Source organism: Chiloscyllium plagiosum, chromosome 2 (genome assembly GCF_004010195.1).
Source record: "Chiloscyllium plagiosum isolate BGI_BamShark_2017 chromosome 2, ASM401019v2, whole genome shotgun sequence".
NCBI classification, from domain to species: Eukaryota; Metazoa; Chordata; class Chondrichthyes; order Orectolobiformes; family Hemiscylliidae; genus Chiloscyllium; species Chiloscyllium plagiosum.
In genome coordinates, this window is record NC_057711.1 from 64,320,388 (window position 1) to 64,347,648 (window position 27,261).

General features: G+C 40.0%; 1 protein-coding gene across 2 annotated transcripts; it reads left to right on the forward strand.

Moving 5' to 3' along the window:
* Window positions 1-4,067: 4,067 nt before the first annotated feature.
* Window positions 4,068-25,628, forward strand: LOC122560454 (cysteine dioxygenase type 1-like). 2 transcript variants are annotated; one of them, XM_043711095.1, is made up of 5 exons: window positions 4,068-4,290; window positions 18,575-18,652; window positions 19,550-19,704; window positions 19,799-19,890; window positions 23,538-23,677. In XM_043711095.1, the coding sequence occupies exons 1-5, from the start codon at window positions 4,121-4,123 to the stop codon at window positions 23,568-23,570; spliced, it is 528 nt and encodes a 175-aa protein (XP_043567030.1). In that variant the 5' UTR covers window positions 4,068-4,120; the 3' UTR covers window positions 23,571-23,677. The 2 variants fall into 2 exon arrangements, with proteins under 2 accessions (XP_043567030.1, XP_043567025.1); XM_043711090.1 differs by lacking the exon at window positions 19,799-19,890 and adding an exon at window positions 24,979-25,628 and having other exon boundaries at window positions 4,073-4,290; window positions 23,538-23,707.
* Window positions 25,629-27,261: the final 1,633 nt, after the last annotated feature.

A 27,261-nucleotide genomic window follows, 5' to 3' on the forward strand; every position in this document is an offset into this window, starting at 1 on the left:
GCACAGTCATGGAGCACAAAACTTTTGTACTCTTGCTGGAATGTTGTCAGTGACCATAGCTTTTGCCTTTGCCCAGTTTTTGATGTCAAGTTAGAGTGAATTATGGAAAACTGTCTCACTATGTTCACAAAAAGCAAGACAAATCCAACTTGGCAATTACTGCCAAATCATTTTACTAAGAATCATCAGCAATGTGATGGAAGTGGTCATTGGCAGAAATATCAAGCAACATGTCTTCAGCAATAACTTGCTTACTGATGCCTAGCTTGGGTTCTGCCAGAGTCAATTAACTCCTGTCTCAATACCTCCTTGGTACAAACATTGATAAAAGAGCTGAACTCCAGGAGTAAGAATTATTGCCCTTGACATCAAGGCTATATTTGACTGAGTGTGACATCAAGAAGACCTTACAAACTTCAGTCAATGGGAATCAGGGAAGAACTCTTCAATTGTTGGAATCATATGTGGATTGAAGGAATTGGTTCTTGTTGTTGGAGATCAGTCATCTCAGTTCTTTTGGAGTTCCTCAGTGTAGTGTCCTAGTATCCCAACAATTTCAGTTGCAACATCAATGACCTCCCCTACATCGTAAAGTCAAACGTGAGGATGTTTAATGATCATGAGGAAGAGGTGTCCTTGAGTTGGCGTTTGGCTTCAGTGGTGTAGAGGTCAGGGCGCCAGATTACCACTGCGCCCCCTTTGTCTGCTGGCTTGATGGTGAGGTTGGGTTTGGAGCAGAGGGATTGGAGGGCTGCGCGTTGTGAGGTTGAGAGTTTGGAGTGGGGGAGGGGGGTAGACAGGTTGAGGCGGTTAATGCCCCGGCGGCAGTTGGAAATGAGGAGGTCGAGGGCAGGTAATAGGCCAGTGTGGGGTGTCCAGGTGGATGCAGTGCGTTGGAGGTTGCAATATTTGTATACATCAGGAGTTATAACAAACATCTGTTGAATATTTAATTACCACATTACCCATGCTCTCATTCTAACATAAGCATTTCCATATCAGGTATAAATATCCTGCTGGAGGTAAAGCTCACACTACATTGGCAATTCAGTTTTAATATCTCAAGAGTGCCAATGATCATTAAATATCCTCACGTTTGACTTTACGATGTAGGGGAGGTCATTGCAGAATGTTGTTGACTACAATTCTGCAGTCATTCATGTCCTACCAGACCTCATGGATGGCCAGTTTTGGTTTGCTATGTCTATTCAAAAACTAAAACATTTAGCGTTGGAGTGCCACGAAACGCAATGGAGGGTATGTTCTGTATGAAGATGAGACCTTATTATGACAGGCAGATTGCTGAGAATGAGGTTAATTAGGTTTTTTTTTACCCTTCTTGTTGGTTCCCTCACCATCTGCTACAGACCTTAAGGCCTTTTTCAGCTCAATCAGTCATGGTGCCATCAACCACTCTTGGTGATGGACATTGAAATCCTCCACCATGAATACATTTTGTGCTCCTGCCATGCTCAGTTCTTTCAATTGGCATTCAACGTTAAAGAGAGTCAATTCATCTGTTTTGAGGGGGGTGGTGCAGTAGAGGGTAACCAGCAGGAGGTTTCCTTGTCCATTTCTATGTTTGTCATGAGGACTGACATGGAGCCCGCTGCCAAAACTGAGGACTCCCAGGTCTACTCCCTCTTGACTGTTTACCACTGTGCTACCATCTCTGGTGGGTCTGTTTTACCGTTGAGAGAAGACATACTCAGGGATGGTTATGGTGGTGTCTGAGATATTATGATTAGATTAGATTACTTACAATGTGGAAATAGGCCCTTTGGCCCAATAGGTCTACACTGACCCTCCGAAGATCAACCACCCAGACCCATTCCCCTACATTTACCCCTTCACCTAACACTACGGGCAATTTAGCATGGCCAATTCACCTAACCTGCACATTTTTGGTGAGATATTATGATTAGATTAGATTAGATTACTTACAATGTGGAAATAGGCCCTTTAGCCCAATAGGTCTACACCGACCCTCCGAAGATCAACTCACCCAGACCCATTCCCCTACATTTACCCCTTCACCTAACACTACGGGCAATTTAGCATGGCCAATTCACCTAACCTGCACATTTTTGGACTGTGTGAGGAAACCAGAGCACCCGGAGGAAACTCACGCAGACATGGGGAGAATGTGCAAACTCCACACAGACAGTTGCCTGAGGCGGGAATTGAACCCATGCCGCCCACATCTGCAAGTATGACATGCTAGGCTTTTACTTGACTAGTCTTGGGGACAACTGTTCCAATTTTGGCCCAAGATGTTTTTAAGAAGGACTTTGCAAGATCAATAGGAGTGTGTTTGCCATGATTGATTCTGGTGCCACGTGGATGCTAGGTGCTCAGTCCAATTTCATTCCTTTTGTTAGAGATAATGGTAGTTTGTGTAGCTGTTGGGCTATTTTGCAAGACCTAAGAGTCAGCAACATTGCTGAGAGTCTGGAATCCCAAGCAGACCAGACCAGGTACATTTCGCAGATTTCCTTCTCTAAAGGACACTAGTGAACCAGATGGGATTTATGGTAATTGGCACAGGTTTAATGGTCATCTTTAGAGTTTTAATTCCATATTTATTAGTTGAATTCAGATTTCACCATCTGCCACCATGAGAGTCGAATGCCAGCCCTCAGATCATTAGCTTAGACTATTAGATTACTAAGTAAAAGCCGAAAAAACTGCGAGTGCTGTCAATCAGAAACAAAAGCAGAAGTTGCTGGAAAAGCTCAGCAGGTCAGGCCGCATCTGTGGAGAGAAGTCGAAGTTAATGTTTCCGATCGAGTGACCCTTCCACAGAACTGATGGTAGCTAAGAAAATGTCAGTTTATATGCAGAAGATAGGGTGGGGGAAAGGAGGTAAGGAGTAAAGGATAGATGGAAATAGAGCCCCAAGATTCATCCCGCTAGCCAGATCGTTATGTCTGTCCAAATGTTGTCCTTTCTCCGGGGGCTCTATCCCCACCCATTGTTTACTCATTATCCAACCCAGCACCCACATCCTATCTTCTGCACATAAACTGATGTTTCCCTAGCTACCATTAATTCTGAGGAAGGGTCACTCCACTGGAAATGTTAACTCTGATTTCTCTCCACAGATGCTGCCAGACCTGCTGAGCTTTTCCAGCAGTATCTGTTTTTTGATTCTGGATTACTAGTCATTATCACCATTCCACCACTTCCTCTAATACAGAGTTAGGATAATAAATTCCATTTTTATATTTTCTAAAGTGTACTATTTAGCAAAATAAGCAAAGTACCCGATCTTCATTCAGAAATGACAGCAGAATTTGAAAATCTAGTTATTATAAAATATATGTTTTTGTGTGGTACTTGTACAGAAATGTTAAACGCTGAATTTGGCAATTGGCAGAAATGTTATTGTTTGATCATGGAATGTACAACGTTTGCAAGTTGTGATTCGTATTTAATCGTTTCATGGATAATTGGCATCATAATTTGTTTTCTATTGCTTCTGCGAAGGGCCGTGAAACATTATTGTGGAGAGAATCTTGTCTAACTACGTGTTTCAAACTACCCAATGTTAGTGGCTATATCTCCTATGACCTGAGCGTTAAACTCTGGAATTCGAATTTTTTTCCCCCCTCATTCAAGTTGCTTCTCACCTATTTGACCGAGCTTTTGGTGACCTGTCATAATGTCTTCTTCAGGGTCTCAATATCAAATTGTATTTAGTAACACTTCTATGAATGTGCCATGGACTGTCCCACTCTGTTAAACATATTTTAGAAGTACAAATTGTTATTGTGACTTTGACAGCTGTGTAATGCATATTTAAATCATCTCATTACATTGCGAACTTTAGCCGTTCCCAGTCACATCTTTTATCGTAAAGGGGGTGATTGTGTACAGATTCGTTATTAATGTATCTAAGGGAGATGACGGTTTCATTATATATGGTAATATGCAACTACATTGCTTTATCAACTCATATGTCTTCCACGTCATGTATTGAAATGTTGGAAAACCTAAATTATTCAGTGAACGAAATTAAGCCCTCCCCTGAATGGTGGTTGGTCCTGCAATGCTTGGATCGATAAATAGCAGGAAGCTGGTTTGTAGAGTTGTAGGGGGAGTCGTATTGTTAGAAGCAATGGAGCAGGCAGGAAAACTGAAATCGGCGAGTCTGGCGGATTTAATTCGGGCTTTGCATCAAATTTTTGAGAATGATAAGATTGACGTGGACGAGGTGCGGGATATGCTGGAATCATATAAGAGTGACCCTTCAGAATGGTTGAAATACGCGAAGTTTGATAAGTACAGGTGAGGGATAGGAGAGGGAAGAGCTATCAGCATTGTCCTCGGTGAGGGGGCTGATTGTGGTAAATACTCAGCCCCTTGTCGGAGCCTGTTAGAGAGCCGCAGTGTGAGACAGGCCTGTGGCCAGAACAGTGACCACTGGCCAGGCTGAACCTCTGAGAGATCCGGACACTTTCTTTTTCTGTGTAAATGTGCAGGGATTCCGCGCTGTTTTCCCCAAACGTCAAAGAATAGTATTGCTGTATGTTCTTACAGATTTTAGAAAAAAATGACTCTTACTCCGAGGGGGTACTTTTGTAACCCGTGGCCTGCACTCGTTTCTTTAAAACTGTTTGTATTTAATGATTGATTGCTACACTTCACTTCGTGTTTTCTTCCCTTCTGCCATGGGGACTTACACTCAAAAGGTACGATGATTTTATTAAAATACTATTCTATATTTCTCTTTCCCCTCCCCTACTCTTGTACCACTTATGGAATGTGTCAGTCTGGAATTGTAAACTCTAACTCCTGCAGTTTGAACTAAAGTTATTGCTAAATGGAATTTTCCTAAAGGCTATGATTAAGTCCTAGAAACAGAACAAACCTAATTTGCCAACAGCAAATCTTTGAACAAAGACCTAAAGTAAACAAACAATACATTGCCAAGCTGTACTGTATTATCTTTAATCTGTCGGTGACAATGAAAATTGGCAGATTTGAACTGTTAACTCTGCTCCCTTCTCATTGAGAGTAACACTTTAAGTCTTGCTTATTACTGGAGCTTTTAAAAAGGGTCTTGCCATGTGACCTTTGACCTGTAGTCTCTCAGCTTTAGTGGTTTTACTACGAGAGGGACAAGTGTCCAGAAAAACTTCTGGAAGGGCCCTAAGTAGCTGTTGTAAGAGTTGTGGAATGTTTTTTCTCTTGCAACTTTCCATTGATGACTTATGGTGGGAACAGGCAACTTCTATGTACTATGCCTGAGAAAACTTTTTAAAATTAGAAAATTACTGGACATTTTGGAATATTTTAGTTCAAATTTTTTTGTTGTTTTCTTGCCTCAATGTTCTCTCTCTTAGCACTGGTGCTGAAGTAGTGCAAATCTGCAGAGGGTGGGCCTTGACTTTCTAGAATGTTGTTTTGTTATCATTATTTGCACAGTGAAGCAAGTATTGTAGTTGCATTCCAAAATGTGATCTGTCTTCGGTAGCAACAAATTTACCCAATTTCAATGAGGTAAAAACAATGACTGCAGATGCTGGAAACCAGATTCTGGATTAGTGGTGCTGGAAGAGCACAGCAGTTCAGGCAGCATCTGAGGAGCAGTAAAATCGACGTTTCTGGCATAAACCCTTCATCATGGGGACAGTGCTGAACTGGAAGTTTGAAACTAGGATGAGGTGGGGAAAGCAGAAATGAGGAAACTGTTGAAGTCCACATTGATGCCCTGGGGTTGAAGTGTTCTGAGGCGGAAGATGAGGCGTTCTTCCTCCAGGTGTCTGGTGGTGAGGGAGCGGCGGTGAAGGAGGCAGACTGCCCAGTTGAGGTTCACCAAACTACTGTTGGTCTGGAGACCTAATGCTGTGCAAAGTCTTGTTTGCTTTTCTGCCACTTTGTTTTTAAAAAGTGGCACAAAATTGATTTGTATTCATGAATAATCATACCTCAGCATTAAACTTACAAAATTATATACTTCATTAGCTTTACAGATTTTGAGATGAATAGGTAAGATTGGCCAGAAGTGGAAAGTTATTAATGGTGGCTGGTGATGAGTGCTTTCCTGAGGCTTAGTGAATAGTTTCCTACCCAATCACTTTGTCTATCATAGCTGTGTATATGTGGTTAACTCTTTTAAAAGAAAGTGTATCCTCCTGGTTAGTGCTGCCAACAGCATGGGTTCAATTCCTGTGCTAGCTGAGACTTACAATGAAGGATTCTCCTTCTCAACCTCTCTCCTGACGTGGGGTGTGTTGATGCTTTGGTTAAACCATCATGAGTCATCTCTGTAATGAGAGCAATCATAGTCCAGTAGGACTATGGTGACTTTACCTTTTCATCTACTTTATTTGGTCATGAGGCTGAACAAGTGAAATGCAAATGTACTGTGCCTGAACCAATCTCAAGTTAGATCTGTGTGCGTCAGGCCCAAATCAAATGGATCCAAATTCAAGGTCTGCAATCTTCTGAAGTGTAGGAAGTGAAAACAGCTTGTGTTAAAGATTTGGCAAGGATCACCTTTTTTTAACAGCTATGCAACTTTTTTCTAAAATCAAGCTGTTCTTGTGCAGCTGAAACTTTGCCAACTACTTTTCCTGGGTATGATTTTTCCATAAAGCAAGAATGATTATTCCCACTTGTCTACTTGAAGTCAGAAGGTGAAGGCAGGTGTCATTGACTGTTTAGCACCACAAGACCATCAACCACCTCTGGTGGCAATAAATTTTTCAGTAATTAATCCCTCCTCCGATATGAGGACAAGAACTGGATTCTTGAAGTGAGTGGCTTTGGTGAACACTGACTAGTGGCAGGGAGCACAGAGATTCCCTTCAGTGGGAGGGGACTGCAGGGGAGCTCTAGGCTAGCTGGAGTCTTAACCAATGGAAAGGAAGTCGGTCATAGTTGGCCAATCACTCGTTCCAGAACATCACTGTAACAGACCAGTTTTGGGGTAAAATGTGGCAACTAACACTAATGCTGTGCAAGAGCCAGAAAATGATCATGGCCAACAAGCCTGAATCTTATTGGCTCTTTTACTTTTGTTGTATTGCATTCCCATCACTGAATCTCTTGCATATATATCCTGAGGGAGTCACTGTAGATGTCATATGTAGCAATTGACTCTCTACTTGTCCCGACAAAGCCAATCTAGCAGGTTGGTAGGCAACAGTCAGCTTTAAAGTTGGAAGTCACAAAGCTAACAAAATATGAATGTTTGTTATCTTATCGAAATATAAAATTTTAGAGCAGGGCTAGGCACTCATCACTAGAGATTACTGTTCCATTCACTAATTATGGCTAATCTGCTTTTATACCCCACCCCCATTTCTGTTCTCCCTCAATACCACTTTACCCACAGTGTAAATAAAACAGGTGGTGCAACTGGTTTGAATGGCCTTCTCTTACCCCTAAAGGTTAAGCAGCCATTACCCTACCAGACAATGGGATTATGTTCTCAGACAGGGGGCTTAAACTGAGGGTCACCACACCTCCAGCAAGGAGAAAGGTTGGGAGATTCCTTTTTTGTTGGAACTGAGCTTATTCAGGAATTGAACCTATGCTGTTGGCATCACTAAGTTGGCTAGAGTGCTATTCAAATCAGAATCAGATACCTGCCCCCTGCAAACCACAAACACGCCCTATCGTATTAGGAAAACCCTTCTGTACTGCTGAGTTCACCTTCTTGTCTTTATAGTGAAGAGTCAGAGATGAACACCATAGAAACATCCTTCGGTCCAACCCGTCTACGCTGACCAAATGACCCAATCCAATCTAGTCCCACCTGCCAGCACCCGGCCCAAATCCCTCCAAACCCTTCCTATTCCTGTACCCATCCAAAGCCTCTTAAATGTTGCAATTGTACCAGCCTCCACCACTTCCTCTGGTAGCTCATTCCATACCTGTACCAACCTCTGTGGAAAAAGTTGCCTCTTGGGTCTTTTTTTTTTTTAAATATATCTTCCCTCTCACCCTAAACTTGTGCCCTCTAGTTCTGGACTCCTTGACCCCAGGGAAAAGACTTTGCCTATTTACCCTATCCATGCCCCTCATAATTTTGTAAACCTCTAAGGTCACCCCTCAGCCTCTGACGGTCTAGGGAAAACAGCCCCAGCCTGTTGAGCCTCCTATTGCTCAAATCCAACCCTGGCAACATCCTTGTAAATTTTTTCTGAACCCTTTCAAGTTTCACACTATCTTTCTGATAGAAAGGATACCAGAATTGCACGCACTATTCCAACAGTGGCCTAACCAATGTCCTGTACAGTCGCAACATGACCTCTCAACTCCTGTACTCAATACTCTGAGCAAACACCTTCTTCACTATCCTATCTACCTGCAACTCCACTTTCAAGGAGCTATGAACCTGTACTCCAAGGTCTTTGTTCAGCAACACTCCTGAAAACCTTTCCATTTAAGTGTATAAATCCTGCTAAGATTTGATTTCCCAAAATGCAGCATCTCTCATTTGTCTGAATTAAACTCCATCTGCCACTTCTCAGCCCATTGGCCCATCTGGTCCAGATCCTGTTGTAATCTGAGGTAATCCTCTTCGCTGTCCACTACACCTCCAATTTTGGTGTCATCTGCAAACTTATTAATTGTACCTCTTATGCTTGCATCCAAATCACTTCTGTAAATGACAAAAAGTAGAGGGCCCAGCATCAATCCTTGTGGCACTCCACTGGTCACAGGCCTCAGTCTGACAAACAACCCTCCACTGCCACCACTGTCTTCTACCTTTGAGCTAGTTCTGTATCCAAATGGCTAGTTCTCCCTGTATTCCGTGAAACCTAACCTTGCTAACCAGTCTCCCATGGGGAACTTTGTCAAATGCCTTACTCAAGTTCATATAGATCACATCTACTGCTCTGCCCTTGTCAATACTCTTTGTTACTACTTCAAAAAACTCAGTCAAGTTTGAGACATTATTTCCCACACACAAAGGCATGTTGACTATCCCTAATCAGTCCTTGCCTTTCCAAATACATGTACATCCTGTCCCTCGGGATTCCCTCCAAATACTTGCCCACCAGAGGTTAGTCTCTCCAGTCTATAGTTCCCTGGCTTGTCCTTACCACCCTTCTTAAACAATGGCACCATGTTTGCCAACCTCCAGTCTTCCAGCACCTCACCTGTGACTATCTATGATACAATATCTCAGCAAGAGGCCCAGCAATCACTTCTCTAGCTTCCCACAGAGTTCTCATTTAAGCTTAAATTGAGTCTGTTTCTTACAGCTCTTAAGCTATTTGTCTTGTGAAGTACTCTTACTCAGTTTGTCATTCACTACATTTTGTAGTACTCTTAGTCAAACCACCACCTGACCGCAACTGACATCATTATTTTTGGGTGTATGACCTTCACTGAAAAATGAGATGGACAGGCATTAAAATTAAAAACCTTGAATGAGCAAGGAGCAATGGACTGTAGCATCTCTAACAGAATCAAGATGTACAAATATATAAGGCAAGATTTGATGTAGAAGTGAGAAAATTGCCCACGGTGCACATTCCCTCCTTGATTTTTGATGTCCATATTGAATCAAACTAATGGCAAATATGGATATGTTCTTGTAATTATCTAAATTCTAAGCTCAAGCAATGAACTATCAACATATACCCCTAGTTAAAAGTCTAACCTTCTTTTCAACAATCCTTTGACAGCATCTTATAAACCCATCACCACAACCATCTAGAAGCTCGAACACAAGGCTTGGAAGTCCCACACAAGCACCATGCTAACCTGATAATATATTCCTGTTCCTTCAGTGTCACTGGTTCAAAATCTTGGAATCCTCTCAACAGTGATGTAGGTCTCCTTATAGCTCATGGACTGCACTGGTTCAAGAAGGCAGCTCACCACCTTGGGCAATAAAGGCTGGCCCAGCCAGTGACCTCCAGTTCAATAAACGAATAGAAAGGGAAAAAAAACTACAGCTGCTAGTTGGAGGCAACAATTTGGAACAACTGGTGGGAGAAAAATCTAACTTTGGGTATTTTCAATGCAATGACCCACAACTAGCCCCTCCTGGCAGTCCAAAGGCTGTTTTCTATATTCATCAAAACACTGTTCAGCTACCCAGCTTCCAATAGTTGTCAAGCTGATGACACTTGGCTTCAATGAGCTATGTTACTAGCCAAAAATCATTGTGCATTCCTGCTGGTTTCCTGCCCCTACCAACTGCTTAAACAAAGCAGCAGTGTAAATGCCCCACATAATGAGATTCAGTAACTGTTTTTCCCCCAAAGGTGTAGCAATTCTTTCCACTGCCCTGTTTTAAATCTTCTTCTCTTTCAGTTCACAATCAAAAATCCTGAAAACTAATTACACTTTTGCATTTTTATTCTCCACATTGCGTGACTGTTGCATATCCCTGGGCTTGCTAAAGGGCAGACATGTTGTTCAGCAGCACACTGTCATTAAAAATTTCCCATTCCCTCTAACAGCAGATACTAGGAGCTGCTCAAAACAGATGACCAGTGCCAGGAGGACGTTCAGTTGCTTAGTTAAAGTAAATGTCTTCAGCTATACCACCAGCTTTAGTCTCTTATCACTGGCCTTCTACTTGGTCATGATGCATTTAAGAGCTCCATTTCATCCATTTTACTCATTGCACAAGCTGAAAATCCATATCTCAACTTGTACAAATTCAGTTACCTGATATAGCAATTAGATCTATCAAATATTAAACTCATCAATGGCTTCAATCTTTAATAACTAGACAAGCACAAAAGACAAAGAACCTAACTGAAGCTGTGTGCTTGTATGTTCTAACCTCTGTCTTGGCTGTGACTAGCATGTATATTACTGATGCTGTGTCTAAGCAAAAAGTATTGAAGATGACCATATCATTCAACTTTTCAACCCTTTTGAGGGTTGAAAGTCTTTTGGCGTTACCATTGTTGACCAGAGTCTGTTCACATAAAACAGTAGCTGTGAACTGGAGCTACCTGAGCCTAAGCTGCTGGTTTAAGTTGGTTCAGCTGTGAGGGATGACTGGGAAATCTTCACTTGGTGCAAAAATAAAGGTGTCCTTGGAGTGAGCCTATTTTGGAAAGACACCCCTGTCAGATAAGCAGGGGAACCAACTAGAACAAGATGAGAGTTTGGGAAGATAAGGATGATTAATTTCCATGTACTATCAGAAATTCCAGAGAGCAACATCACTAGTGTGGAACCCACATTTTCAGTATAGAAAAGACTCCAATGTCTGGAAGAAACCCCTGGCCAGTGAGATGTTCTATTCTTGGTATTAGTTTTCATTTTTGACTGTTCTTGGGAATATCTGATTTGTGGGTTGTTTTGAATTGCATGCCTGTTTTCCTAACCAATGGCATGAATTAATGTTTTTAGCTAAACTAATAAAGGTAGTGGTTAGTTGATACAGACTTGACTCCAGTCCTCTAGTGTCAAGCCAATTACTTGTCAAGGGAGGCAGTACCTTTTAAAAGGCAATGGATACAGAATTTTATGCCTACTTTTAAGGCAGAGGTAAGTCATCCTTCGTTACCAAGGACTGAAAGGTGATTGGTGATTCTACAAGAATGAAAATTCTGATTAAAATCCGATCAGCCAATATCCCCTCTTTAAAAGCAAATTACTGCGGATGCTGGAATCTGAAATCAAAAGAGAAAATGCTGGAAAATCTCAGCAAGTCTGGCAGCATCTGTAAGGAGAGAAAAGAGCTGACGTTTCGAGTCTAACTGATCCTTTGTCAAAGCTTTGACAAAAGTCAAAGGGTCAGTTAGACTCGCAACGTCCGCTCTTTTCTCTCCTTACAGATGCTGCCAGACTTGCTGAGATTTTCCAGCTCTTTTTTTTTTTTGGCTTCAATATCCCCTCCAACAGTGTAGCAGGTCCAAGTGGTCTTCTCTTGTTTGTATAATGTTGCAAGCTGCCTATAAATAGGCTCTTTCACACCTTCAAGAAAACAAAAGGATACTTGCATGTAAAAGGAATATAGGAATGTCCTTCATTTTAAATGCATACGCACATGTGAAAAGCCTGGAGTACCTTTGTTGTTTTTGAGAACTTCCTTTTGAAGAAAGCACTTGAAGCTTAAAACTGTTTTTAAGCTGTTATTTTGTGGGCAACAGTAAAGTATAGAAACAGACTCCTCCATGCCAACCAAATATCATAAATTAATATAGTCCCATGTGCCAGCATTTGGTCCTTATTCTTCTGAACACTTCCTATTCTTGTATCCATCCAGCTGCCTTTTAATTATTGTAATTGTACCAGCCTCCACTTCCTCTGGCAGCTCATTCCACACACCATGGAAAAAGTTGCCCTTTAGGTCCCTTTTTTGAATCTTTCACTCTCTCCTTAAACCTGTGCTCTCTAGTTTTGGACTCCCCTACCCTAAGAGAAAGACCTTGGCTATTCCCACTACCCATCCCTCTCAGATCTTAAACATGTATAAGGTCATTCCTCAACCTCTGCTCTGGGGAAAAACAGCCCTAGCCTATTCAGCTTTTCCCTATAGCTGAAACCGTCCACCATCCTTGTACATCTTTGCTGAATCTTAGTTATACAACATCCTTCCTTCAGCAGGAAAACCAGAATTGAATGCAGTATTCCGAAAGTGGTCTAACCAATGTCCTATGCAGCTGCAACATGACCTTCCAGCTCCTATACTCCATGCACTGACTGGCAAGTGTACCAAAGGCCACCTTCACTGTCCTGTCTACCTATGACTCTACTTTCAAGGAACTACGAACCTGCACTCTAAGGTCTCTGTTGGCAACACTCCCCAGGACCTTTTTATCATGAAGTATATAAGTCCTGCTCTGATCTGCCCTTTCCACAACCTATTCAAGAGGCTTTCTAAAGGGCCATAAAATATAAGGCAAACTTAACCTTAATTGTTTGAAAGCACATTCCTCTGGATGTTGGAAATCTCAAACTCTGCTGGATAAACTCAGGTGTTTCTTTTAGCATCTGGGGAGAAACCATTCAAGTTTGGTTGATTTTATTTGAAGAGAAAATGCTGGTTTTCTTGGAGAAGAGGAGCAAGTGCATAGAATACCCCAGAGCAAAAGGCAGTGAAAGTGGTGACAAAGGACAGATGTGAAAAATAACAAGAAAATGGATCTGGTCTACTGAGACCAAAGCCTACAAGTCCCAGATGGATGGGGTGGGGCAACATTTTTAAGCAAATTGGGGGTACAGTGTTATGTAGTCTCTCCCTTTTTTAAAACCATTCTGTCAACTGAGCAGAAAATTATTTGTCCAGGTGACTGCTTTTGCATTGAGACAAGTCATTATGAACATAAGCTGGTACCAGTGTAAAGGAATTGAATTTATTGTCACATCTACCAAGGCATAGTGAAAAGCTTTATCTTGTGAGCAATATAGGCAGATCAGAGTCAAGTAGCATTAATAAGTAAGTAAACAGCAGCAACTTCTTCTAGTCCCAACTTTATAAGTAACAAAGTTACAATAACCTTTTTTACTAAACATACTGTCCCTAATCCTATTTGGCCTTTATGGTTACAATACTTCCTAATTCTCTAGTCAGCTGGTCTCTACCTCCTTACTATGGTGGTCTCTGACGATTCCAAATTCCCAGTGACACTTGCAGACCAGCCCTGGTTTTATGATTTTTAGATGGTGTTCTAGAACTTCATAGTCCTGACCAATCAGGGAGATGCACTTAAGAGTTTGGAACAAGTCAATCATTTAAATAGCATGCTACTATTAGTTGCTTTGTGTAGCAGTACCTGGTGCCTTTCTGTCTGGCTTGCCTTTGTTTAGTAGATAAGTTGGAGTATGTTTATCCAGAATAATTGCCTTTTTGGTTATGCTAATAATTAGCAGCTGGCTGCTGTTGCACTAAGTCGATTTCATGTTTGAGTTTTACTTAACCATTGCATTCGGCATCCCTTGTTGTCTGGCCAAGTTTTGAGTTGGCCATTCTCTTTCAGAAGGCTTCAGATGCTAGTTGGTGCCCACTGAAGGATTTCAGCAGAAATCAGCTGCATTGGGACTTTTGCACTGTCCTGACCTATATCCTGCCTCTGCTGTCGGAACTGCTATGTTCCTATTGGAAAAGTGTGGGCAATGGTTACAGAAGCTGAGTGCTGATTTACTAGACATCTCGGCTTATTAATTGCACTTGGAGAGAGAAATCTACACAACAGTAATCCCCAGGACTGACACAATTTACAATCTAATATGTAGAACTATTCCACTGCCAGTGGATACCTTACTTGGTATGCTATGTGATAGTGTTTGTTTTTTATGTGCACACCCAACCTCCGCTAACCCCCATCTGCAGCTTTGAGCTGAACCTGTGGGAGAATGGGATAACCTTGCAGGGTAGAGTAATTAAACTTTAATGTGTATTGTGCTATTTTTAAAAAGTGAAATTTGTTTTTCACCATTCTGATCAAAAATTAATAGTGACTAACTGTTAGCTTTCAGAAAGTTTGGATTGGGACAGTGTGTTTTTAGGCTTTTGAAAGGTGGCTGTCTCAGCTGAAGACCTGTCAGGTACTGTTTGCCTACTTTACGATTCTAAGCCTTCTAGTGAATTGTTTTAGTATTCCTATATTGTAAACTCGATTAGCAGTTAAAGCTCCCAGTAACTCAAATAGATGTAACAGTCTGACCGATCAAACTAGCTTTCTCTTGTAACCGCTCCCATTACACTTTCTAAATACTAAGCTTTTACAATCCTTTTTTTTTCAAAACCTGAGCTGTTGCTGTGGAGCAATATTTGAAGAAAACTAGGATTTCCTCCAATTACCAAGCACCCTACAATAGGGCTGTATTTATTTTTTCTTTTGGGCTGTTCTTGAGATTCCTCACCGTACTAAGCTTTTTTTTTCTCTGCTCCTTATTTACATTTTCTCTTTCACTAACTCATTCACTAAAACTTTCTCTAACATCCTGGTTAATGAGGAGTTTGCCCACAGCAGGATGTGTACTCCACAGGTATGAGCCTTTCTGCCATTCCCCTAATTTGAGACTATGTAAATTTGCTGCTTAGATATCTGTTACTCACCAATGAGCTGCCTTTCCTGTGCTGATTGCACTTTATACTGGGGAAATTAATCAAAATATTTTTCCTCTGGACTCATATATTTGAAAGCCTTGAAGCCAAAAATAAATGAGCTGTGAAATTTTAAAGCTTGCAAGCTTTACAAGCTGTTTGCTCTCCCCACTCCTGCCTCAATGTTTATTGTTGCATAACTTTTTTATATATAAATAATATAATTGTCCTGGTCATGTCTTTCACTTACTGCTAATGCGTACTGTCAGGCTCGTACACTTTTTTTTTTGTGGTCTCTGGTAACAAGTCAGATTCTTGAGCAGTAAATGCTGAAAATATTCAGCAGGTGCCAACATCTGTTGAGAAATTGTTTTTCTTAGATTCTCAATAACTATATATAGTATTTTGCTCTTAGCATATACACTTTCTAGTCTCTGGCTAATGAGCTTTCTTCCCAATTCTGATTTTAAATGGGATGTATTTTTAAAGCACCACCAGAACAAGTCAATGTTTGTTTACTTCTCCTCTTTCCCCACCCCCTTCGCTTTTCTCTCCAGAGCCCAAACCTGTTTGCCTATTCCTGATGTTTTCCACGTAGGCATCCTTTTGTAATGTGTTTTTTATTTTGAATTCTCTTTCATTTTATTATGAATATAAAGACCACAACTAAAAAGATTTTGAAAATAGCTTTTCAGTTTTACACTAGTAAAAACCAATCCTTTTAATGGTTACTATGTCTGTACACACAGGTGTGTATATTTCCATATGACTATGGAGCATTTCAGCTATGGAGAGACTAGATGAGCTCAGGTTGCTCTCTTTGCAGAGAGGTTTTGAGGTTTCTGTTTAAAAGTTGTATCAGATTACAAGGGGCACGGACTTGGTGACTAGAAAGAAGCTGATCGACTTAATTTGAAGAGTTGATGACTGGGAAATGATCACTCATTAGTGAAAGGGAGGTCTAGAGGAGACTTGAGAAACCTTTTTGCTCAGGGTGGTTGGGGTTTAGAGTACCCACCCAAGGAGGGTAAATGAGGTGGGGATCCAACTTTTTAAAAAACCAATGTCCCTGAAGGAAGCATCTCTGGTCTAGACAGGAGGGATTGAGTGAATCCCAGAGTATAAAGGCAGTAGGAGTATACTTAAGAGGGAAATCAGGAGGGCAAAAAGGGGACATGAGATAGCTTTGGCAAACAGGTTTAAGGAGAATCTAAAAGGTTTTGTAACTAGGGAGAGAAATCGGGCCCCTCAAATCAGCAAAGCAGCCTTTGTGTGGAGATGCGGATACTAAATGAGTATTTTGCATCAGTGTTTACTGTGGTGAAGGATATAGAAGATATAGAATGTAGGGAAATAGATGGTGATGTCTTGAAAGATCTCCATATTACAGTGGAGGAAGTGCTGGATATCTCTGCATAAAGCTGGATAAATCCCCAGACCTATCAGGTGTACCTGAGAGCTCTGGGAAGCCAGGGAGGTGATTGCTGGGCCCCTTGCTGAGATATTTGTATCATCGATGGTCACAAGTGAGGTGCCAGAAGACTGGGGGTTGGCTAATGTGGTAAGGACAAGCCAGGGAACTATAGACCGGTGAGCCTAATGTTGGTGGACAAGTTGTTTGTTTGAGGGAATCCTGATGGAGAAGGTTTACACCTATTTAGAATGGCACGGACTGACTGGGGATAGTCAATGAGGCCTTGTGGGAAATCATGTCTCTAATTGATTATTTGGTAGAAGATGGAGGGCAGAGTGGTGGACATGATCTATGTGGATTCCAGTAAGGCATTTGACAAAGTTCCCCATGGGAGACTGGTTAGATCTCATGGAACATTGAGAACAAGGCATTTGGATACAGAACCGGCTTGAAGGTAGACAGGGTGGTGGAGGTTGTTTTCCAGACTGGAGGTCTCTAACCAGTGGAGTGCCACAAGGATCAATGCTGGATCCACTACTTTTTGTCACCTTACTTAAATGATTTGGATGTGAGCATAAGAGGTACAATTAGTAAGTTTGCAGATGACACCAAAATTGGAGGTGTAGTGGATAGTGAAGAGGATTACCTCAGATTACAACAAGATCTTGATCAGATGGGCCAATGGGCTGAGAAGTGGCAGATGGAGTTTAACTTGGATAAATGCAAGGTGCTGTATTTTGGGAAAGCAAACCTTAACAGAGTTGAGGAGAAACTTCTTCACCCAGAGAGTGGTGGATGTGTGGAATGCTCTGACCCAGAAGGCTGTGGAGGCCAAGTCTCTGGATACTTTCAAGAACAAGTTGGATAGAGCTCTTCAGGATAGTGGAATCAAGGGTTATGGGGATAAGGCAGGAACAGGATACGGAGGATGATCATAATGAATGGTGGTGTTGGCTCGAAGGTACAGGAGGAGGCCATTCTGCCCTATTGTCTATTGACTTGGACCATAATGGTAAGGTCCTAGGAAATTTTGATGAACAAAGATATTGGAATGCAGGCTCACAGTCCTTGAAAGTAGTATTGCAGGTAAACAGGACAGTGGAGAAGGCAATTGGTATGCTTTCCTTTATTGGTCAGTGTATAGGAGTTGGGAGGTCATGTTGCTGCTGTACCAGACACTTAGGCCACTGTTGAAATAGTGTGTAGTTCTGGTCTCCTTCCTATTGGAAGGATCTTCTGAAACTTGAAAGGGTTCAGAAAAGCTTTACAAAGATGTTGCCAGTGTTGGAGGATTTGTTATAAGGTGAATAGGCTGGGACTGTTTGCTCCTGGAGCATTGGAGGCTGAGGAGTGACCTTTTATAGATCTATAAAATCATGAGGGGTATGGATTGGGTAAATATCATCTAAGTCTTTTCCCTGGGGTGGGAGAGTCCAGAACTGGAGCGCACAGGTTTAGGGTGAGAGGGGAAAGATGAAAAAGTTGCCCCTTACATCTTTTATATGCAGAGCATGGTGCATGCATGGAATGAGTTACCAGAGGAAGTGGTGGAGGCTAGTACAATTACAACACTGAAGAGGCATCTGGAAAGGTTTAGAGGGATATGGGCCAAGTGTTGGCAAATGGGACTGATTAGGTTAGGATATTCAGTCGGCATGAATGAATTGGACAAAGGGTCTGTCAGTGCTGTTCATCTGTCATAATGTTCAAGGATATGGGCCTAGTGCAGGAAAAACAATCTAGTGTGCATAGTAAATCTTTGGTACAGACTCAGTGGGTCAAAAGGGTTTCTGTACAATATAAATCTAGAATCATAAATGAGGGAAAACTTCTTTCAACTAAATCTCAATTCTGTTTTTTTAATATTAATTGAACATTGAACCATTATTGAATGTCTGTCTGTTTTTTGAGGGGGGAAAATTAAAGTTCAAATTGGACTTGTTTTGCTTGGCTTTTTTGAAATCTTCCCTCCTGGAAATAGCTTTTAGTTGAAAGTTGATTTTCCAGGTTAATGTTGATATTTGAATCTTCTATCAAGTGTTGCATGCCCAACTCAGTTGAGCACAACATAATCAAAAATCTTCGTATTGACATTTGTGCTTCTGGTTTGTAAACACCTTAAATGTCTTTAGATTGTTTTGATTTTAACACTAATTATAATTCTTCCCTGTTTACAGGTACACAAGAAATCTAGTTGATGAAGGAAATGGCAAGTTTAATCTGATGATACTATGCTGGGGCGAAGGCCATGGAAGGTATGCTGTTTTGAGTATTTTGTTTGTGACTATTAAATCACTTCAGTCCTTTTCTACACCTAAAAGTTTGGCTTTTCTTGCTTTTGTTGTGGCTGGATTGTAACTGGAAGCATATAGATGGTTACTTTTTTACACCACTAATTCTCATGAACAATATTACTAATTGTCTGTTTTGATCAAAGACTTGGGCTTCGTGATTTTGGAGGTGCTGGTGTTGGACTGGGATGTACAAAGTTTTAAATCTCAAACCTGCTGGACTATAACCTGGTGTTTGAAAGCACTAGCTTTCAGAGTGCAGCTCCTTCATCAGGTAGTTTATGAAAGCTAGTGTTTCCAAATAAACCTGTTGGACTATAACCTGGCATTGTAACTTTTTTCCTTTCTATTAACTTGAGCTTGTTCTGCTTGGCTACTTCTTAAATGACTTTGCTTTTGATTTAAGTCTTGTTTTTTCTTTCCCAAAAGTTTGTCTTTTTGTGACTGTGTACCCTGTGTTGAGCAATGGCAGATTGACTGACTTCTTTTTCTGGTAAAGCTGCAAAAAATATGACAAACTGTTTATTTTTGCTTATATTTTTTCTTTCGTTTTCAATGGAAAGTCCATGGCCTCAAATGTTCCTCCTAATACCATATTTTTGAGAAATGGTGGAAATAGTATCAAAGCTACATCATGCCACTTTATCTAACTATTCGAGTACACTGTTATGATGTCTGTTTGCTTTTTAAAATAATGGTTGAAATGTAAAAACTGATCCTAATCAAAAAGTTGGTTTTTCATAGCAAAAAGAGTATTCCGTTGATTTGAGTTTGTATTCCCCTCAGAAGGATTTGTTTTTAATCAAGATTTGTAGAACCATTGTTTGACAATACTGGAATCTCTTATTTTCCACATTATAGCAGTATCCATGATCATGCTGATTCCCACTGCTTCTTAAAACTGCTTCAGGGGCAGTTGAAGGAAACACTCTTTCACTGGCCTGATGGCAAAGGAAAAGAACTGAACAAGAAGCTTGAGACCATTCTACAAGAAAATCAATGTACTTACATCAATGGTAAGGCTTTAATTTAGTCTCAAATATGTACTTGTGGCTGAGATTAAAGTTTTTTCATCAAGTTTTTTTTTGACTTTTTCATTTGTTGGATGAGGCTGTTGCTGGCTGGGTCAGATTTTATTAATCACAGCAGTTGAAAATCAGCCACATTGCTGTTGGCCTGGACTCTCTTATACACCAGACCAGGTAAGGATGGTGGTTTCCTTTCCTAAAGGCTATTAGTGACTCAGATGGGGCTTTTTCTTTCAATCAACAATTGATTTGTGGTCTGAATTTGGACTTTTAATTCCAGGGTTGTTTCTTTTTAAGTGGAATGTGAATTCCACTGTCTCCTGTGGTAGGATCTGGGCCCAGGACCCAGAACATACCTGGGTCTCTGCAGTAACAAATTTTTGTTTTATGTATTCTTTTAATTGGTGGGTAGAGAAAGTATTTTATATTGGTGAAAAACAATTTTTTTTATTGAAGTGTTGACCAATTAATGTTAGTTTGAGGCTGGATTTTCATGTTGAACCTTGAGTAAGTGGGTAACTGTTTTAAAAAATTCTCAAGGTCAGGTTCGTAGGAGAAACAATTTTTTTTATTGAAGTGTTGACCAATTAATGTTAGTTTGAGGCTGGATTTTCATGTTGAACCTTGAGTAAGTGGGTAACTAACTTTTTAAAGTTATTTTAATTAAACCTACAATTACTTTGTGATTTACCACATTGTCTCCCTAGAGGTAAACGGTCAAGTGTTCATGGCACTGTCACATTACGATGGTGCCAAGATTAACTGACTCAAATGAGCCTTGTGACCCTAACCCTTCACTGCTCTTTCAATATCCATGTATCACTATATCCTCCATTGCCACTTGCCCTATAATTATGACCTCCAGCCTTCAGACCATGTAATTACAATGGAAGAGTGGTGTAGTGTCTATACATCTTGACCAAGAGACCTCTGTTCAACTCTTGTATGGTCCAGAGGTGTGCAGCATAGTGTTAAAACTGGTTAGCCAATGTGTAATTGCAATGGCATATTTTAAAATTAAAACTGCAAGACCATAGACGTATGAACAGAAATAAGCCATCCAGCCAATTCGGTTTACTCCACCATTTAAATGACATTGGTTGATCTGAATCCTCAACTCCACATCCCTGCCTTCTCATAACCCTGATTCCTGTACCAATTTAAATGTTTCCATTTTGAATATACTTTATTTCCTGCTGCAGAAGGCTAAGTCATTAAGAAACTTGCTACCCTCTTTCATGTCTATCGTTAGATGGGTAACACTTTTTTCCCCTTAAATTTGAGATTATGCCCTCTAGTCCCTAGACCCTCCCACAATGGGACACTACCTTCCCGTACCCACCCTGAATTCCAATAAGAATTTTTTTGACATATTTTAACAGTCAGCTCTCCATCTTCAATGCTGACAAATATAAGCCAAACCTAATCAAACTTTCAGGAGTACATCACCTCTAAACCTATAAGAAATTAATCCTATTTGGTATTTTCCCTCCCCACCCCTTTAACTGGTCACTGGCTTGTTTTTACAAATGATTTAGCCAGTAATCTATCAAAGGCCGATGATCCCTAACCTGTCCATAAAACTGTCAATCAAACTGGACAGCTTGCTGCTGGGATAAGTGATTTGTCACATTTGAAATCCTGACCAATGTTCATAATGGCCTCAGTTGCCAAAACAAACCTCTTGGCAATACAAATAATGGCTATTTAAACAGCAAGTGGCTGTGGAACAAGTTTTGTTTCTGAACTGAAAATTGCTGATCCATTTTGTTTTCTGAATTTTAAGAGGTGTGGACATAGTAAATCTGTTCCAATCATGACAGTTCCCAAGCTCTTGAGGGCACATCACATTTTTTTTGCCAGTCAAAATGTACCATAATGTGTCATAGTATTTAAGTTTGCAGGAGATTGCTTGCTCTGTAATCTATACAGGAAACACCCCTCTAACGTAATACTGTTGTTTAATAACTGAAGCTACCAAACCCTTCTGACTTGATTTGTTATAAGGTTCTCCTCACTAGGCCTCTCTAGGTTTCATGTAGTATCAACAGCATGATTTTTACATTTTTCCAAAGTGTACCTGACCTTTTTAATATTTTTTATTTTTGTTGGGCTGTGTAAAGGCAGGAGAAAGTGAGGTTTGCAGATGCTGGAGATCAGAGCTGGAAATGTGTTGCTGGAAAAGCGCAGCAGGTCAGGCAGCATCCAGGGAACAGGAGAATCGACGTTTTGGGCATAAGCCCTTAAAGGCATCCAAGGCCATTACTTTTCCTAACCGTAGGATGCTTTTTTGAGCTAATTTCAAATGGAGCTATTCAAAATCATAGTCAACAGAATTGGTTTGTTCTTCAATCAAGCCTACTCCTTTATTTTTAGGACACTCATCTGCCCTAAGGTTTCTGTTACAACATCTGTGCCCACTGTTTTAGGGCAATGAAGGGGGAATTCTTCCTGTGTTCCTATCTTGTGAAATGTTTCTTCTTTTTTAAAACAAAACATTTTTATTCTTCTGTATTCTAAAGTTTTTGAATTAGCTTATCTCAATGTATTTAAGCCAACTTTTAATGCTCTCCTCCATTCTTCAAGTTTTTGTGTAAACACCAACCTGACTTTTGTCATGGTCCAGAATTGTACTGAAATAACTGCAGAGGCTGGTATTCTGTCACCAATTTACCCTTTATTTACACCCAGTATATGGACTCCCAAGCCACCTCCTAGAATGAGGAGACTCTGAATCTCCTATTTAGCTGTCAGCCAGGGCTCCCTAGTTTGCCAGGTTAACAACCCCAAAATCTTTTTAACATATGATCTACTAATTATCAGTGTTTCCATCCATGGATATCTCATCCCTTTTGAGGGTTGCTACTCCAGAGTTGGCAACACAATGGCATATAGTCAGGAGGAAGTTCCCTGTAACTCCTCCATTCTGATTCAAAATCTTACAATGTCAGTCATGGATGGATGGTCAAGAAACTTTTTTTTCCTGCTGATCAACACGTACAATCCCCACCTCATGAACTTGTACTCCAATTTGAACCCACCATTTGAAAGAACCATTTGAGAATGGTATTAGTGCAATTTACTGAGTAAGGAATTCCATGTCCACCTGCAAAATAAATGTTACCAAGCCACTCTTTTCTCAGCTGGCCAAGTCCTAAAAGACATGTGGAATTGGTTCTTTCAATTGCTGCAGACCAATGAGGTGGAAAAAGTTGTTTCATCTTGTCCTTTTGCATTCTAAGTGAACCTGTCTGATTTGAGGCCAGGCCTATACACAAATGATTAATCTAACTGAAACTTTGTTTTTTTTTAAATGAAACTTAAGGGAAATGGTGCTTTTGTTTTTTTTTTGGAGTGAGGTACTAAAGAGACTGAAAGCCAAAGCTTTTCATCATGCACTTATCAGTGCTGAGAACAAGAAATCAACTCTTTTGGAATGCAAGTTTGAGAGATCCCATTCAAGATTGGGTTTTTTTGGAAAATTCTTACTATCTCCAACGTTTTGAGCCTGTTTTGTTTCATATGGCTTATTGGTTGCCTTTCCCTTAAGTTTTATTTGTGGGTTGGCAGAGAATAAAACCCAGACTCCAGTTGATTGCTGTTCAAACTACTTAAAATTCATGGCTACCTTTTTTATATTGAAGGAAAAATCTTCTAAGTGAAAGTATCCTTGCAATAGCATAGAATTAACTTCAAGTCAATTCCTAGAAATTACAGTTAAACTTTTGACAATGAAATGGTAGTTCCTCCACCAGTACCATCAGACCTGAGTATGCCCCAATATTTTCATCTTTTAATCTAAATTGCTGTTTCATTTTCAGATTCACTTGGGGTGCACAGAGTTGAAAATCTGAGTCATACAGAGGTGGCAGTCAGCCTTCATTTGTATAGTCCACCCTTTGACTCCTGCAACTGCTTTGATGAAAGAACTGGGCATAAAAAGAAAGTAGGCGTTACCTTTACCAGCAAATATGGGGAAATCATTCCTCCTGTAAGTATTGTATGATTTGAAATGTTTTGGGGGTGGGAGAGAGGTGTTGGTGATAAGAAAATGCATGCAGTACTAAATAATAAAGTCCTTGTAGAAATTCCCATCTGGTATTGACTCCTACTGGGACTAGTATTATAAGCCTGCTGAAAAGTTGGTGCATGACTTAATGTAATTTTATGGTGTAACTTCACCATTATGCATTATCTTTAATGCTTCAAATTAAGAATTGAATATTTTAAGATGTATGATTTTTTTTTTGTTGACATAATTGTGTAACTTTCATCCTGCTAAATGGTGAGCTCTGAACTTGGGCTCAATTGTTCATGCTGAGGTACAGCTACCCAATTTATTCTGCAGACATCAACAAAAGTCACAGGAATTGGTGCAGCCTGTACTTTGTATCTAGTTACATATAATTGGGTATTCACTGCATTGCAGTATTTGTTTCATATTTCAAGGTAGCAAATGAACACACTGGAATTTCAGTATGAAGTCAACTTGGTCCTTAATTAACTATATGTAACTCTTTCCAGCTGCTTTGTTTTAAATATTTTTAAGTTTAAATTTTCCCAATAGTCAATCTATGCCTTAGTAATATTCTGAAAGTTTGAGTCCAAATGGGAAAACCATGCCTCTGACTTAATTCCAACCTTTATCGGCCCAAAGAAATTTCCCATCCTCCAACTCCCTTTGGGAGGATTCCAAATGCCTCCAGCATGTTAACTGATTACTGTAATATCTTCCATGATCAATCCTTTCATTGTACAGCTTTACAGTAAAATTTGGAAACTTATGTTTCAAAAGGTAAACTAACATTTAATTTAATGGTTGACCATTCTGGATTTCCTGGAAAGTTGGGCAAAATTTATGCTGCTTTATACCAGATTTTCACTTTATTAATTTTAAATGTGTCCAAACCAACAGTGATCTGGCCAAATAATTTGTGACAATCTCTCCATCCAGCAGTGCTGAGTGGATGATTTTCTTCCCACCTGGCCAATTCCAGAGCTCCTCTCCATAAACAGATGTTAGTCTTCAGCCAATTAGAATTGCTCCACATGTCAAAATGGCAGAAGGCACAGTACATGTTTGTTCTTTGTCCACAAAGCATGAATGTAATACAAACGTCATGGATGTTCCTCCATTTTAGCCCATCATTTGAAAAATATGGGTTTTAAAACCCATTTTGTTAAGCAATAAACTAAGTCAATAACAACTTAGAATTGACAGGTTTTTATAGGCTTAATTTTTCTTTTTTCTGTGACTTGCAGACAAAGACTGTTACTCAAGAGAACAATTGATCAATTCAGTAGACCTATCGGCCAGCTTAGTGGATTTTATGAAAATGCATGTATTGCAACATTACATATGAACCTATTGGTGACCTAATTTTGGCTTCTACACTTATAAACCAGGAAGAAAATTATTATAACCTTGCCTGTGCTACAATGTTAGATAGCTAATCTTTACATTTGTAACCTGATTTTAAGCAAACATCACTTTTTTTTCATCAATCACCTTTACCATCCCAAGCCAAGAATGGTTCACAGAGTTAATGTTAACCAAACTGTCTGTTATCTTGTACACTTGTAACAATGTTTGCCAATGCACCATGAAGTCTTTTTTTTTTCTCTCTCTCTCATTTAATACAAACTGAATTTAGAACATCTTTATTCTAAATTCAGTTTGTTTTCCTTCTCTTGACATTTTTTTGGAGAATGTTGGCTTCTACTTGATAAAATGATGTTCTGCAATATTATCCTGCACAAAACACCTGTAAATGTATTGATTTTAATTGCAAATCTAATGGCTTGCAGCTTTCATCTTTTCACTTAATATTGTCTAAAGTAACTTGTGTATATTTTGAAAAGGCATATGTTTTTAATGTTTGTCACTTAATAAATTACTTTAACCTTTGAAATTCCTGAATAGTGTTTTTTTATGTGAAACTTACAGATAATCACTTTGATAGAATTAACTTGTAGTGCTGTAATTGATCCTTGATGGCAGCACTAGACAAGGTTGCTCCCAGAATATAACCTGGCTTGATAAATTGTCATCTAGCTGGTTAACATGGTTCTGAGACATTCATCATGAGGTTATAGACTTTCATTAACAGCAGAACAAACTATTTATTGCATGAAAAAGAAATATAGACCATTCACATTGATCTTAACAGTTTTTCAACTTGGTTCCTGATGTTCTCAGTAACAGTTTCTGGAGAAATAACATTGTTACCTTTTCTCTTTAGGAGTTGTTTCCTTGCCATCCATGGAAGATTATTGAAATCCTTTCCAAATCTATCCGTGAACTGTTCCCAAATTTCAGCCTAAACTTTTCTCCATTCTAACAACTAGAGATTTCTAACCTAGCAGCAGTCTACTGACTATGTTGCACAGGCTAAACCTGCTGAAGTAACTGGTCCTCGAACTGTCCTAAATTCTTTTTCTAGGAGGAAAAAGAATACCATGTTGAATTACAACAAAGTTATCTTCTGAATTAAATTTGTTCAATCCTAGATTCTTCTGAACTGAATGCTAAGCTAATGGCTTTGCATGCTTCTATCTGAATTTCCATTTAATACCACTGCGCTTCACATTCACCTGATTTTTCTGACACATTGGCTATAGTCAATTCCAGAAAGATCAACCATTTTTTAAAAAATAAGCTATTCACATAATTAACCAATAATGCTTGTTTTGAAATTCAAGTTCTAAAAATGAGACTTTCATACAATTAAACATCTGTCTCCATAGTATATAATTGTGGATGTCAAATCCTATAAAATGAAAACTGCCTCTGACAATCCCTCTTCAGTGAATGTTTTTAGCTAGCCAATGGAAAGAAGTTTGAAGAATTGGTACACTGCTGCCTCACAACACTGGGGGACCTGGGTTCAATGCCACCCTCCGGCAACAACCTGTGAGTTTGCACTGTCTCGGTTTCCTCCAGGTGTTTTAGTTTCTTCCCACAATCCAAAGATGTGCAGGTTAAATGGATTGGTCATGCTAAATTGTCTGTGGTGTCCAAGGATGTGTAATTTAAGTGGATTAGCCATGGGGAATGCAGGGATAGGTGGGGTAAGTCTGCTCGTGATGTTCTGAGTCAGTGTTGACTTGTTGGGCCAAGTGGACTGTTTCCACATTGCAGGGATTCTGTAAAGTAATTAGATCTATTCAAAGCTGAGGAGGAATGTGGAATAGGGACAAGGTTATGTAATCTCCAGGGTTTGAGCTTAATGTGATCTTGCAGAGTCATAGATGTACAGCATGGAAACCGACCCTTCGGTCCAACCCGCCCATGTCAACCACATATCACAACCTAGTCCCACCTGCCAGCGCCCAGCCCATAATCCTCCAAACCCTTCCTACTCATACCCATCCAAATGCCTCTTAAATGTTGTAATTGTACCAGCCTCCACCACTTCCTCTGGCAGCTCATTCCATACACATACCACCCTCTGTTTGAAAAAGTTGCCCTTTAAGTCTTTTTTTTAATATATCTTTCCCCTCCCACCCTAAACCTCTATCCTCTAGTTCTGGACTCCCTGACCC